We start from the raw sequence: 16,748 nt of genomic DNA on the forward strand, positions 1-16,748 counted from the left end.
AAGTGAGAAAGTGAACATGATTGTCTCAAGCATTATACCTCAAAAGAAAGGGTAGTTCCTAGAGGAAGACAAAGACCAGGGATTTTTCAGATGCAGAAGATTTGAGACTATTTTTGGTTGACAGGAGAGTCAGTAAAATGAGAGATAAATGTGGAAGATTAAAGAGATAAAAGAATAATTAATAGTATAAGGTCCCTGAGATATTGGAGAGATTCAGTTAAGGTAAGATGGGGGAGAGGGGCTAGCTTTGAAGAGTAGGCTAAAGGGAAGAAGGCAAGGTAATGGAGGAGTGTTTTTAAGGAAAGCTACCATAAGCCACGGAAATGGACATGTATAAAAAGGAGATAAAGGTTGATGTTTACCTTTTACAAAAAAAAATGCTAGAAATATTAATAGGGTTGAAGAAATGGCATTCATAAAACAATATACAGCCAACCATTCTGCCTCCAATGCCAGGATTATTTAGTGAAGGAAGTCTAGAGAAAACTTTTCCTTTCTTATATCAACTCCATATTGCTGGAGAAATAAAGCTTAGAAGATGGATTATTGATATATTATGTAAAAATAATATCTGATCAAGACCAATGATATTACTAAATCAAATTTTTACTTAATCTGGAGAACAGTGTAATTTATAAAATCATGTGCTATACAATTCTGTTAAGTAAAAAATAGCATAAATGCAAAATGTTTTTATAAATTACATATTTTAAACCAGAATTATTTGCTAGAGTGAGCTTTACTTATTTTAAGAGTAGCAGGCTGAAAAGGAGACTACTGTGAGATTCCTTGCAGGAATTACTTAATAATGTTGTACTTCTGAAATCACTTGATCAAATACTCTCATGCTGTGACAAAAGGGTATATAACTTGGGTATCAGAACTGTAATTACCCAAAGATACTATTTATAACAAGTCTGCTTCCTTTGGCAAGTGGAGCTGTTTAGCAGAAATTAAACTTTTTTGATCAATATTAATCACCTTTTTAAAAAACAGAAGTAGCATACCTTTTCAGCGCTTCTTAATTTTTTTTAAGTATCAGCTCTCATAAATGTGACAACTTTGTGTTCGCATATCAGTGTATTCTAGTGGGTAGTCACCTCATTAAACTAGAATTTATTTACAGAAATTGTGTTTCACTTGGCATTTTTCACGTGGAGAATTAACAAACTCTAAATTGTTTTCTTTAAGGGAGATAAAACAACTTAAAAATCAGTATTAATGATTTAAAAATCATTATTGACATTTTAAGACTGGATGTGTCATTTTAAAGTAGTATTTTATTTTTATGAATGTTGAATTATAGAGTTAATTAGATTGATCAAAATCCTGGCAAATGTGTATCTTGTTATTAATGTGAGAAAACAGCTTAAAAGTGTTTGAAAATAAGGAATATTTTAGGATCTAAGAGATCAAAGAAACATTTCTTTTACATGATTTGAGAGTTGTTCTTTGTAGTGAAGAATTTGTAGCCACTTACCAATTTCCTAATAAAATTAAAGGTTAACTTTTTAAAGAACCTGATTGATTGATTTTCCTCCAAAAATAGGTTTGGCTTCTTGATTAAGTATAGGTGGTGTCAGTTGTTATACTACATAAAGGACTAATTGCAGGAGCCTTTCCAGTGAGACCCATGTGATCCCTTTCAGTTAGAACAGGGGTCTGGGATCTAATGCCTGATGATCTGAGGTGGAGCTGATTTAATAATAATAGAAATAAAGTACACAATAAATGTAATAAGCTTGAATCATCCCAAAATCATCCCCCCTCCAAGTCTGTGGAAAATTGTCTTCCGCGTAGCCAGTCCCTGGTGCCAAAAAGGTTGGGGACCACTGAATTAGAAGATACTGCCCTTTAAGTCACAGCCCTTTGTCTTAAGGGTGATTCCCTCCTTCTTCACTTTTTATTCCTTCAACATATCAACTCTCCCTAATCCTTAGGTTTTGTTGAGATCTTTGTGAACTTTAACCTCACAAGGTGGTATGTAGGAGGTTATATGGACAATTAAACTTTGACATATAGGGACATATAACAGCCTTCTCTTTTGATTGGGAAAGCATGGCAGGCATAGATTCTGTATTCTTAATTTTGTTGTTATTGCCTATCTCACTGGTTTTTCAGATTCTTCATATCTCTTAAAATTATGAGGACTATTAACCAAAACACCTTTAAATAAAACTTTAGTAGATATTTTACTTCTTTTTTTGGTAAGAAAAGTCTTAGAAATGGTAGTTAGTTAATCTAATACATAGTTACTTTGATGTCTTATTTCAAATATTTGTTGATTGAATTGTTTTCTATATAAGCAAATTGTCAAACATTTATCCTGCTGGCCAAAAGATCACTACATAGTCATACAACTATTAAGTATCTATTTAATTAAAGAGTCAAGATTTAAGGATCAGTAGGCCTATTCTCTTATAAATAGAAATGATGTTATTATTACCATAAATAATATGCCTAAATGCCTTTGGAAATTGGGTCTCATAAATTTGGGTAAAGCATAGATAGCTAATGGTAAAACTATTGAAGTTTTCCTTTCCCTTCCTTTTATTTGGGAGATAACTATACTGGTTTAGAAATATCTGTTTGTGAGAATGGTTGGTGGCATTATGACTTTTAAAAAAGCCTTGTTAAAAGTGAACACCAAAAACAAGTGCTTATATTTTTTAAACCTGAGATTTACCTGCAGTTCCTCATTAAAGTACATCTTTCAGAAAGAAAGAATATAACCTTATTTATATGTTATGTACCAGAAAATGTACTAGTTGTTTTCAGATCTGTTCTTTGTTGTTGTTGTTGTTTAGTTGCTAAGTCATGTCCAACTCTTTCATGACCCCTTGGGCTGTAGCCTGCCAGGCTCCTCTGTCCATGAGATTTTTTCCCAGCAAGAATACTGGAGTGAGTTCCCAGTTTCCTTCTCCAGGCTGTCTTCCCAACCCAGGGATCAAACCCACGTCTCCTGCTTGGCAGGCAGATTCTTTACCGATGAGCCGCCTGGGAAGCCCCAGAACTGTTCTTAGTCCTCACAAAAGTCCCATGTTACAGATAATGTTACCAATTTACAGATTAGGAAAAAAGTTTTGGGAGAGTTAAATGATTTGCCTATATATGTAGCCTATGTTGCAGTTGAGGTCCAATGTAGTACATAAGGACTTCCTGGTGGCTCAGACGGTAAAGTGTCTGCCTACGATGCGGGAGACCCGGGTTCAATCCCTGGGTCGGGAAGATCTCCTGGAGAAGGAAATGGCAACCCACTCCAGTATTCTTGCCTGGAAAATCCCATGGACAGAGGAGCCTGGTAGGCTATAGTTCATGGGGTTGCAAAGAGTTGGAAATGACTGAGCGACTTCACTTTCACTTGAAGTACATATACCTTATTTTAATTCATGCTTTCCCTCTAAAACATATACTTTGGGTGGTGCTTTCCCATATTCATTTTTTAGAATGAAAAATTTTGTATAATGGCAAAATTTCTATTTATGAAATCAGTACCATTTATAGAAGAGATTATTCTTCTAAAAGTTCAATGTGTTCAGAATACAACTCACTTTTTTTTTTTTGCTTTAAAATGATTCTTTCAGTTAATAGTACCAGTATTTTTGTAGTTTCCCAGATTTAAAACCTTAATATCATAGTTTACTCCTTCCTTCATCTCCTTCACCCCTTTCTGCCTCACACGCATGAGTTGCCAGAATTTAACAGTTCTAACTATATAATATCTCTTACATCCATTTCCTTTTCTCCTTTCCTATTCCTTTTATCCTAGTAAGACCCACATCCTCTTTTCCTCTTGAATTACTGCAGCTATCTACTAACTAGATTGCCAGTTGTAGTCCTTTTCCTGATCCAGGCCATCTTACAACTATTACCATACTAATCTTTATAAAGCATAGTTCTGATATTTAGTCTCCCTCAAAGGATCATATTATTGTCCATTGCCAAGCATTTACAGCTCTAGATAGTGTAGCTCCAAAGTCATCTTTGTCTCATCTTCCTCCTTATCTCTTCATGTCAAACTCTCCATGTCCTTTTTTCTCTGATAAATCAGTGCCTAACAAAGCTAAAACACAACTTCTTCCATATAGCCTTCCTTGGTATAGGTTCCCACTAGAAGTAATCTCACCCTTCCCTGAGCTCCATGACTCTTAATCTCTTCCTCTCTTGAGGTTCATAGAGCTTTCTGCTGTTGGGCAGTTTTTATTTATTAGCGTAATGTTTTATGTGTCTCCCTACCAGGTTAATGCTTTATCAAGAGCAAGAACTGAGTCTGTCCTTGTACTTTGCATATAGGAGGCTTTCACTAAATATTTGCTAATTGACTAAATAAATCTTAAAAATGTAAATGATACTGTATTTTGTTATGTATAGGATGAAGGTGACCAAGCAGCAAGTGTGGAAGAGCTAGAAAAACAGATTGAAAAACTGAGTAAAGTAAGCATTTTTCAGATTTTTCTCTTTTGGCAGCACTTCAAAAATCCACCTTGTATGGAATTAGTTTTTCTGGCTGCTAAATAAAAACAAGCTTTTTGTAACTAATTAAACTGAGATTTAGAAGCATTCTTACAGTTATACCTTAAAAAGTTAACACCAAGGTTAAAAACCTGTCTCTTAAGACATGGTACTAAACTTAACCAGGGCCTATATTCTTTAGCTCTTCTTTTAAATACAAAATACCAACAATTACATGGTTTTATATCTTGGAATTAATTACTTCTAAAATTCAGTCGAACTTTATAATAATAGTTTCTGCATCTTATGGTTTTATTTTATATTAGTATGTTTGTAGATTTTATTTTCATTAGATTTATACACTATACATATTTATGAATTTCTCACTAAAAATTGAATTTCAGTAGCATCAGTAAAGTTTTAGATGAACTTTCTGTTAAAAAAATGAGGTTTTAAAAATATTATGAGACTGATATTATGATATACCTGTATATTATATCCATGGGGATATATATTACAAATTTATCCCCAAATTTAGTCATATGTTACCTAGACTTACAGCATGAATATAAAAATAGGCAAATACAGGTATGGTCAATTATGTATATGAATATTATTTGTTATATATTATAATAAGTAAAATTAAGCCAAAGTTCAGTGAAATAATTGATCACATTTTATTGTTCACTGTCAAGTGTAAGACATGCTTTACTATATGACACTTGATAAAATAAAACTTATCTTTTTAATCCATGACAACAAAAATATTCCTCTTACCCTCAAGTTGATTTCTGTCATTATAAGAGTTACTGAAATTGAAGTCAGGAATGTAATATTTAACTCTTTTTGCTCTCTTTACTCACTAGTAAAATTTATCTCCTTTTATTTAATTTATCTGCCTTTATTGAAGGCATAAGAGTATAAAGTCACTTACATATTAATTTTTACAGCACTTAACACTCAGAGCTTAATTTTATGCATCATTTTTTAACAGCAACAGAGTCAGTACAGAAGGAAGCTCTTTGACGCTTCTCACTCTTTACGTTCGATGATGTTTGGCCAGGATCGTTACAGACGCCGGTACTGGATTCTTCCCCAGTGTGGGGGGATTTTTGTAGAAGGCATGGAGAGTGGTGAAGGTAGGAACTATTATTCTGTTACAAAGTAATATAAAGAACCATATTTTTTTAAAACCCTGTTTCTCCTTCAATATGTTTTGTGCTTCCAGAATCAAATTTCCATTATGGGTAAACCTTGTAAAACCTTGATTCCCATTCCTTTTGAATTTGTAATGCCCCTTGCTCTGATAAATATTCCTTCTCTCTCCAGGATTTTTTTCTGCCACTCGCTGACAGCAAACATAAACTATTCTTTTTCTTATTTAGTGAACAAAGATCTTCCGCTATATTATCCTTTATAACTGCTGCTTCACTTTTCTTCCTTTCCATTGTCAAGTTTTCCAACATGTGGTTTATTCTTTAACTTTTGCAGCAAGTATCCATCCTGACAGTATCCCTGGAGGTAACTTGCTTCAATCTAAGACCCTTATCCATTGTCACTCATCTTAAAATCTTGTTCATATTTGAAACCTGTGGTCATCTCCTCCTCCATGAAGTTTCCTTACTTGAGTTTCATATCACCACTCAATCCTACAGTCTACCTTTGGACTATATTTTTTGCTGGCTCCATTCCTGTTTCATTAACTAGCATATAATAGAATGTATATATCTTCTCAGTAAACCATCTGAATTGAACTTTTCAGAACTTTGTATCTGGATGGTTCCAAATATTTAAATTCTGATGGGGCCAAAAGTGTTGTCAGTGTTTATAGGTTCTGGGATATAGCTATTTCCCTGTGGTGGCACATGGAGGCAAAAAACTTCTTTCAACACAGTTTTTTAAAAATTCCTAGTATATGCCAGGCATTTCTAGGTACTGCAGGAGGTTGAAAGACATATAAAGCATAATCCATACCACATTGAAATTTAACAATCCTTTGAAGAGAGGAGATTGATTAATCACATAGACATCTAAATCTAGAACACAAATCATATAAAGCAGTTGTTTTTAACTTTTTGTGTTTAGCAATGGAACTACACTTTTTTAAAAAGGGTGGGAATGCAAGTTGACATAGCCACTGTGGAGAACAGTATGGAGGTTTGGAGATTCCTTTAAAAACTAGGAATAAAACTACCGTATGAGCCAAGAGTTGCACTCCTGGAAATATATCCAAGGAAACCAAAATTGAAAAACACACATGTACCCAAACGTTCATCACAGATAGTTAGGACACGAAAGCAATCTAGATGTCCATTAACAGATGAATGGATAAGGAAGTCATGGTACATATACACAATAGAATATTAACTATGAAAAGGAACACATTTGACTCAGTTCTAATGAGGGGGTGGATGAACCTAGAGCTTATTACAGAGGGTGAAGTAAGTCAGAAAGAGCAAGACAAATACCATATATTAATGCATATATATGGAATCTAGAAAGATGGTAATTATGAACCTACTTCAGGGCAGCAATAGAGATGTGGAGCTTCCCTGGTAGCTCAGCTGGTAAAGAATCATAGAGAACAGACTCATAGAGAAGGACATGGGGCGGGGGGGGGAGGAGTGGGGGACAAATGGAGAGAGTAGCATTAAAACATATATATTACTAAAAATATATATATATATATGTTACTATATGTCAAAATTTTGGGGCTCCAAAATCACTGCAGATGGTGACTGCAGCTATGAAATTAAAAGGTGCTTGCTCCTTGGAAGAAAAGTTATGACCAACCTATACAGCATATTAAAAAGCAGAGACATTACTTTGCCAGCAAAGGTCTATCTAGTCAAAGCTATGGTTTTTCCAGTAGTCATGTATGGATGTGAGAGTTGGAGTATAAAGAAAGCTGAGTGCTGGAGAATTGATGCTTTTGAACTGTGGTGTTGGAGAAGAATCTTGAGAGTCCCTTGGACTGCAAGGAGATCCAACCAGTCCATCCTAAAGGAGATCAGTCCTGAATATTCATTGGAAGGACTGATGCTGAAGCTGAAACTCCAATACTTTGGCCACCTGATGTGAAGAGCTGACTCATTTGAAAAAACCCTGACGCTAGGAAAGATTGAAGGTGGGAGGGAAAGGGGACGACAGAGGATGAGCTGGTTGGATGGCATCACCAACTCAATGGACATGAGTTTGAGTAAACTCCGGCAGTTGGTGTTGGACAGGGAGGCCTGGTGTGCTGCAGTCCATGGGGTCACAGAGTCGGACATGACTGAGTGACTGAACTGAACTGAACTGATATGTCAAATTAGATTGCCAGTGGAAATTTGCTGTATAACACAGGGAGCTCAAATCCAATGCTCTGTAACACCTAAAGGAGTGAGTGGGGTAAGAGGTGGGAGGGAGATTCACGATGTAAGGGGCATACATATACTGTATGACTGATTCATGTTGATATATGGCAGAAAACAACACAATATTGTATAGCAATTATCCTCCAATTAAAAATAAATAAATTTTAAAAACAATAAAAATTTCACAAGGAGAAACAAAACCAAAAAATCTTATGGAGACAAGGAGGTTCATGAAATATGCATTTAGTGTGCTTAGAATAGTGGCTGGCATGTAAGCATTGTTGGCGTATAGTAAACAGTGTTGTTATTGGTTTGCATAATAATATATTTCTTATGAATGTAAATTGTATGAATTAAGAATATAAAATCATGTGTTGGAATAATGTGTATAAGTCATGCTCTGCTTCTCTCAGGGCAGAAGTAGCTACCAAATGGAATCAGGGAGGGGTATAAGATGGCTTTAATTGTACTCTATTTCTTTTTCAAACTTGATGTCAGTGTTGATTTAATAGTGTGGTGGTTCTTTTTTTTAACTGTTTGCTTAAAATATTTAAAAATAGGCATGGAAAATTAATTAAAATAGTAAGTTAATATAACCAACAAAAATAAATAAGTGGGACTAATCATATTAAAAAACTTCTATGTAACAAAGGAAATCTTCAATGAAAGGCAACCTACTGAATGAGGATAAATATCTGCAAATTGTATATCTCATAAGGGACTATAACATCCAAAATGTATAAAGAACTTATACAATTCAACAGCAGAAAAACAATCTGATTTTAAAATGGGCAGAGTTTTTAAATAGATATTCTTCCAAAGAGGACACATAGATTGTACATGATAAGATGCTCAACATCATTAATCAAAAATCAGTCAAATCAAAATCATCATGAAATAACACCTCTCACCTGTCAGAATGGCTGTTATCTAAAAGACAAGAAATAACAAGTGCTGGTGAGGGAGAATGCAGAGAAAAAAGGAACCTCTGTACACTGTTGGTGGGAAAGTAAATTGGTGCAGGCACAATGGAAAACAATACATAAATTGATACAGCCATTATGGAAGAGAGTATGGAGATTCCTTAAAAAACTAGAAATAAACCACCATACAACCCAGCAATACTACTAGGCATGTACCCTGGGAAAACCAAAACTGAAAAAGACACATGTATTCCAATGTTCATTGCAGCACTATATATAATAGCTAGGACATGGAAGCAACCTAGATGTCCATCAGCAGGATGATTGGGTAAAGCAGTTGTGGTACATACAATGGAATACTACTCAGCCAGAAAAAGGAACACATTGAGTCAATTCTAATGAGGTAGATGAACCTAGAGCGTATTAAACAGTGAATTAAGTCAGAAAGAGAAAAACAAATACTGCATATTAATGCATATATGTGGAATCTAGAAAGATGGTACTGATGAACCTATTTACAAGGCAGCAATGGAGATGCAGACATAGAGAACAAACTTATGGCAGGGAAGGGAGAGGAGAGGTTAAGATGAATGGAGAGAGTAGCATGGAAGCATATACACTGACATGTGTAAAATAGCCCATGGAAATCTGCTCAGTGACTAAGGGAACTAAAACCAGGGCTCTGTAACAATAGAGGGGTTGGAAAGGGTGGGAGGTGGAGGGAGTTTCAAGAAGGAGGGGACAAATGTACACCTATGGCTAATTCATGTTGATGTATGGCAGAAATGAAACCAATATTGTAAAGCAATAATCAATCAATTAAAAATAAACATAATTTAAAAACAGATTTAAGAAAAACAACATGGAGGTTCCTCAAAAAGTTGAAACTAGAACTACCATATAATCAATAGAAATCTAAAATGACAAAATTCTGAGTCACTTGAAGGTACAGAGCCTTGTTGAAGCTAAAAAACAAATAAAGAAATATCCCAGAGTGGCTTTCCCTTAACTGTAATAAGAATCATCTGAGAAGCTAAAAACAAAAATGAACACTGCCCCAGGCCAATTAAATATCCCTCCTTTTATCATTCAAGAAATATTTATTGAGTTTCTATTTTATAGCAGCCACCATGTTAGGCATTTGGGATCCAATAACAAGCAAGATAGACATCGCTCTGCTTTTAAGTAAAGCTTGTTAATTTAAATTCTGGTGTGTGGGTGGAGATGGAGAAAATAAACAAATAGGTTATTGTTTATAATGATAAATTCTGTGAAGGAAATATATAGAATGATAACCTAAAGTTAATGGGTAAAATAAGATACAATGGTATAATACACAACCCAGGAAATATAGCCAGTATTTTTAAATAACTATAAAGGGAATATAACCTTTAAAAATTGTGAATCACTACATTATATACCTGTGACATATAATATTGTACATCAGCTCTATGTCAATAAAATAAATAAAGTGAATGCGCTAGGGATTCTACCCTAGATAAAGTGAAAACCTTTATCAGATCAGAGAAACATTTCTTGATCAGAGAAAACCTCTGTGAGGAAATGACTTGATCTGAGACATGAAGGATAAGGAGCCTGGTCAACAAAACAGTATCCCAGGCAGAGGAAGCAGCTAAGTGCAAAGTGCCCCAGAAAGCAAAGAACTGGGCATGTTTGAGAAGCTGAAGAAAGGGGAGAAAAGAGCAAGCTTTAGCAAGTACAAGAATGGTCAGAGGTTGTAGAAATTTTCAGGAACCAGACCATATAGGCCTTGCTTAGAAGTTTAGATTTTATTCCAGGTTGCAGAAGAGTGAACAGAAGTGTCTCATTTCTGTAATAGTACAAAATGATAGTCATATTGATATATATGCATGTAAGATTTCTAGAAGGATACAAAGATATGATTGATTAACCACAGTTACCTCTGAAGAATAGAAATAGGGACTGAGGGAGTAGGGCATATGCAGTTTAATTTATAGCTGTCATTACTGAATATTTTACCTTGGACATACGTTACTTTTCAAATTGAATAAAGTACTGAATTTATATATTTAAAATAATTCTTATAAATTATTTTTGAAACACTTAAAAAATATGAGTCAGAAGTTCACAAAGGAGAAATGTCGATAAACTCATAAAAAGATATTCAGCCTTACTGGAGATCAGGAGAAAAAAAGGCGGTTTTCATTTTTTATCTCCCAGATATTGGCAAAAACAAAAAACATTGATAGTATTTAGTTTCCTTGAGGGTGTAGGCAAACAGATGCTCTTACTTCTAGCATGAATGTGTATTGATCTAAACTTTTGGTTTGACAACGTACTTCAAAAACTCTGAAAAGTATATATCTTAGTACTCAGTAAGTATCCTAAGGAAGTAAATTTTTAAAAAAATGTAAGACCAAAGGTACAGATACACATCATTTATAGCATTATTTATAACAGCAAATAACTGGGCCCTATTAATAGCCATTAGTAGAAGATGGATTATTTAAATTGATGATGTATTCCACTGAGTATTCTATAGCCATTAAAATTTATGTAGTTATGTATGTATGTATGTATTTAAGTATTATGTATGTAGGTATGTATTATATACTTATTTGTTCATGCATTTATTGACATATCAGGATGTTTATAGAGCAAAACATGTAGGGTTAGAATATTATGTATATAATAAGATTTACTTTATTTTAATTTATAGGTTTAAATGTATATGTATGTGCATATAGAATGCCTGCAACTGTTACTCAAAAATATTAATAGTAATTTTTGCTGTATATTAGGGCTTTTAAAATTTTTTATATTTTAGTTTTTTCTAATTGTTAGTTACAAAATTATATTAATTTTCCAATGAGCAAAAAATCTAATCTATAAAAAAGGGGAAAATGGAGAGTATTATGTAATCTATAAAGGTTTCCTAAAAATATTTATGCATATAACTTGATAAATAGTAAAAGAATATAATTATATAGTATTGGTTTGATCTGGAGTAGTAAAGTTTTATAATGTTTTTTTAATTTTTTAGGACTAGAAGAAATTGCAAAAGAAAGAGAAAAACTAAAAAAGGCAAAAAGTATCCAAATCAAAGAGGAAATATTTGAGACTTCCGAGGACACTTTAAATTGTTCAAATCCAGATCACTGTGAGCAAAAGGAAGATACTAAAGAAAAAGATAACCCAAATCTGTTTCTTCAGAAACCTGGCTCTTTTTCAAAATTAAGCAAGCTTTTAGAAGTAGCTAAGATGCCTCCTGAGTCAGATGTAATGACCCCCAAACCAAATAGTAGTGCAAATGGGTGCACATTGTCATATCAAAACAGTGGAAAACATTCATTGGGCAGCATTCAATCAACAGCAACACAAAGCAACATGGAAAAGACAGACTCTAATAATCTGTTCAATACCAGTTCAAGCGGTCCAGGGAAGTTCTATAGTCCTCTCCCCAATGACCAGTTGTTAAAGACATTGACTGAAAAGAATAGACAGTGGTTTAGCCTTTTGCCAAGGACACCTTGTGATGATACCTCTCTTACCCATGCCGGTATGTCAGCTGCTGCTTTAGTGACCCCTCAGTCTCAGCCACTGTCTAAGTCACCTTCACCCGCCCCAGCTCCGCTTCTTGGATCATCTGCTCAGAATCCTGTTGGCCTAAATCCATTTGCTTTATCGCCTCTTCAGGTTAGTGCTGTTAACTGTAACTCATGTTTTTGTTGCTTTGTCTAATCTTTCATCCTATAAATGTTTTCTCTTAAGGGAAATCAGTTGAATGTTTATAATATTATCCCTGCCATGGCTTGAAAACTGAAGAGCTAAAATTTTTATCACCAAACTTCATCAGAACTACTTATGTCTAAGTTCAAGACTTATCTAACTACTTTTTAGCTTACTATATTATCTAAAAAGAAATTAATTTGAGGAGCAAGCAAAACATGAAATTTAACATTGTTACTATTGTATTTAGTTTGTCTCTAATTGTGATATGTGAAAGAATATTTTTTCAGAATTTTTTAAAAACAATTTCTGGTTCTAAACACTTTTCCTAACTCCTTAGATTGTCCCTACTTCTAAAATGTGTTGTTTCTTGCAGGTGAAAAGCGGAGTGTCTATGATGGGACTCCAGTTTTGTGGGTGGCCTGCTGGCGTGCTTACTTCCAATATTCCATTCACATCACCTTTACCTAATCTGGGATCAGGGTTGGGATTGTCAGAAGGAAACAGTAATACATACGTGACTCCTAATGTTGCACCAAGTAAAAGTGAATCTCCAGTACCACAGAATGAAAAAATCTCTTCAACTCAACCTGCAGCTGTTGAAGTAGCAAAACCAGTAGATTTTCCTAGTCCAAAACCCATTCCAGAAGGTATGGTTTATAGTCACTTACTTAATTTTATTGTTATAGATTCCACATGATAACTGAATTTTTGAGGATTATATATTTAGTTATAAATCTTTCAATTTGCATTGTGCCATTAATTCATATTCAAGATATTTATAAAAAGATCTACATATTTATTTTAACTTAGAAATGCAGTTTGGTTGGTGGAGAATTATTGACCCAGAGGACCTAAAAGCTTTGCTCAAAGTGCTCCATCTCAGAGGAATAAGAGAAAAGGCATTACAAAAGCAAATTCAGAAACACTTGGATTATATTACTCAAGCTTGCATTAAGAATAAGGATGGTATGTACTTAGGAGAGATTTCTGTTCTCTTGCTTAGTTATGATAATTAATCCTTTAGTCTTAAAACATTTTAGTATATCATAATGCTTAATTTATTACTAGTAAGCATTTGCTCAACAAACAGTACCTCCTTAAATAGCTATTACGTTCTTATAGTTTGTTACAACCTGTAGACTTATTGTTTCGTTTCTTAGAAAAGGATGTTCCTACTTTTAAGAGTAATCTGCTGGAAATTTCCTGGCAGTCCAGTGGTTAGTACTCTGTGCTCTCACTGCCAGGGCCCAGGTTTGATCAATCCCTTGGAGAACTAAAAATTCCCACAAGCCACATGGCACAGCTTAAAAAAATAAAAAGAATAATCTGCCTATGTATACACAAGTACATTTTTGTGTTTTAAGTTATATGTATATGTTATCCCTGGAATCTTATTCACTTTCTAGAAGAAATTATTATAGAATAAAGTAGATATTAAAATTAATTTATTTTCAACTATAGTTGCCATTATTGAATTAAATGAAAATGAAGAAAACCAGGTAACTCGAGACATTGTGGAGAACTGGTCAATAGAAGAACAAGCAATGGAAATGGATTTGAATATTCTTCAACAGGTAGAAGATCTAGAAAGGAGAGTTGCATCAGCAAGTTTGCAAGTGAAGGTAAAACTGACTTGGAATGAAATCTGTTTTTAGGATGATGGAAGGTAACTATTATTTGTTACATGCCTGATATGTGTCAGTTACTCTGCTAAATGTTTTCACTTTATCTCATTTAATTCTCAAAATGATCCTGGATTAATTTTCCCCATCTTACAGGTAAGGAACAAGACTCAAAGTAAGTAACCTGTCAGTGGTCATATAGTAAATGGCCAAATGTGAATTCAAATCAAGTCTGTCTGACTCCAGAGCCTGTGTTCTTTTTCACTAAATCTTGCTGCTCCTGAATAATATTCAAAACTGTCATTTCTAGTGTGCAATTTTTTACCACAAGCATTATTTCACCTTTTTACCCATGATACATATAACGCTCTATCAAATTCCTGCTATACTTTTTCATATAGATGAACTTCCTTACATCTAAGCCATGTTATATGTCAAAATTTCATTATATATAATTTAAAATTAGAGAATATATATCCAAATATACATTATACTATGATACACATATTCATGTGTACACCCTACATATATGTGTAAATTTTAAATTAATTTATTTATCTACTGGGCATTACCATGTCACAAGTATTTACCATGAACAGAACTGGCTTCTGATGGACAGGCAGAAGGAAGGCTTTATCTTTGTGCAAGAATTTTCAGTTTTGGAAAGAGGGGTGTAAAGGTTTTCTCAATTGATAATAAGGTGATGTCTCTGAGAATAAATGGATAGATGATGAATAAGTGTGAAATACCTGGAAAAGTTTAATGTAGGCTCTGTGTAATTTGATATTTTGTGTTTTATTCAGATGAGAAATTTATGCTATAACATTATCCTGTGATATTTGGAAATTTTTGAAGCTCTCCAAAAAATGTCACTTTCCAGTTCTAATATCCCTTCTTGCCACAACTAATTAATTACCAACTTTGAGAGGCAAAAATTCATCATTTGTTGAATCTATTTTGCTAGCAAAAACTATATCTTCCTCCTAGTACTAAAATATAAAAATGCCTCATTTACTTGGCATCTTTAACAAATGAGCTCTTCTACCAAGTTAATTTTCTAGAGAAATGAAAATTATTCCATTTAGTGCCATAATTTTTTAAACATATTTGTTGTATCACTTATGTTATGCATTATACTGCCTTCTTAAGTTGAGAATAAAGAGTTTGATTTAAATTATCTTGGTGACACAGGATCATGAGTGTGAAGACCAATTATTAGATAATGATTCCCTAGGGAAATGTGAAGATGGCCCCTACATTAAATGATCCTAGTGTGCTTTGCTTTTTGTACGATCATGACTGCTTTTCATAATCTGTTTCTGTCCTCTCTCATGATAACTTGCTACTACTTGCTGGTTTAAATTTGATTGATTCTACTTGCCCAAATTTCCTCGAACTTCATTCATCTAATTTGCTAGTTCTAATTGACTGTTGGCTGGGAAAGTACATCTTCATGGTTTTTAATATTAAAGTCAGGGTATGGGCCTGAAACATTTTCCTGGAGACATACTCATTTTTGTGCATTAACCTTATCACATTACTAGCTGCTTAGACATTTTTGGCTATGTTCTAAATATATAAGAAAAGTAAAATTTGTTTTTTCAAGTGGAATGTTTTCACATTAAAATAAGTATTGCTGAAATATTCTGTATTATTCTGATAAAATGAATTATATTCTTGAAGAGTCTAAAAACAAATGATGAAAATAACTGCAAAATATTATTTTAATATCTATACAAGATTTAATGATTTTTTTAAGAAAACAGAGTTATATGTTTAACATGGGGAGCTAGCCACTGTGAAGACACATTAAACAGGTGGCCTGTGGGACTACTTAGGTGCGTTCATATATATTTTTAATATCGCTTATAATTTGGAAATTATTTATTATTTTGTAGAAGAATCTTCAGACCTCTAGTCCTAGCTCTGTTGAGAGTTTACAAAACAACTACTCTTCCAGTTCCTCATAAGATGGCTCCTATGTCTCTTTCTTAGTTTTCTCTTTTACAAGTTAATTAATTCCTTCAACCAGAAATAGATTCCATGTACAGAAACACCAGTGTCAATATCCTTCTTAAAATGTTGTATCCATAGCTGTATATAGCACTGTCTGAATGTGTGCGTGGGACTGTTACTTTCCTTAATCTGGCACTATTCTTCATTAATGCTGTTTGAATTTGTACTAACTTTTTAGCATCTACATCATACTCTTGCTTTGCCAAGTATGACAATGAAACAACAAAGCAAAAAACAAACAAACAAAAAAACCCTAGGCCTCTTTCCAAAGAGCTTTTAAGGGAGTTCTAGCACATGTAGTATTTCTGTTATTAGTTGCTTAAACTTCAGATCTAAAATTTACATTTATCATTTTTTTAAATAAATTTCGTTTGGGTTATTTTTCAGCATTTGGAACTATTTTTATCTTGGTCCTGTCATACAGAATATTAAACTTTCTTCCTAATTTTAAATCATCTGCAGATTTAATAGCAATCAATAAAGTTACTCCTAGTGTATTAACAGGACAAACCAAGTGCAGAGCCTTTGACCATTAGCACTGGGGACCTTTTCTGAAATGATCCAAGTTCTGACAATGACCATTCTTTGGAAACAGTTTTCAACTCTCTAGACTTCTTTAATCTGGTCTTCATTTTTTGTCTTGTCAACTGCTTTGCAGAGATCCA

General features: G+C 33.7%; 1 protein-coding gene across 40 annotated transcripts in view; it reads left to right on the plus strand.

Annotated features, from left to right (window-relative positions):
- Positions 1–16,748, plus strand: part of BAZ2B (bromodomain adjacent to zinc finger domain 2B) — a 421,280-nt gene that overhangs the window by 382,051 nt on the left and 22,481 nt on the right. For all 40 annotated transcript variants that reach the window (XM_069577387.1, XM_069577390.1, XM_069577393.1 and 37 more), the window contains 6 exons: positions 4,372–4,434; positions 5,447–5,591; positions 11,757–12,409; positions 12,819–13,092; positions 13,256–13,411; positions 13,907–14,067. In XM_069577387.1, the coding sequence (XP_069433488.1) occupies positions 4,372–4,434; positions 5,447–5,591; positions 11,757–12,409; positions 12,819–13,092; positions 13,256–13,411; positions 13,907–14,067 (1,452 nt within the window). The remainder of the gene's footprint in view (positions 1–4,371; positions 4,435–5,446; positions 5,592–11,756; positions 12,410–12,818; positions 13,093–13,255; positions 13,412–13,906; positions 14,068–16,748) is intronic.

This window comes from Ovis canadensis, chromosome 2, assembly GCF_042477335.2.
Source record: "Ovis canadensis isolate MfBH-ARS-UI-01 breed Bighorn chromosome 2, ARS-UI_OviCan_v2, whole genome shotgun sequence".
Taxonomy (NCBI): Eukaryota; Metazoa; Chordata; class Mammalia; order Artiodactyla; family Bovidae; genus Ovis; species Ovis canadensis.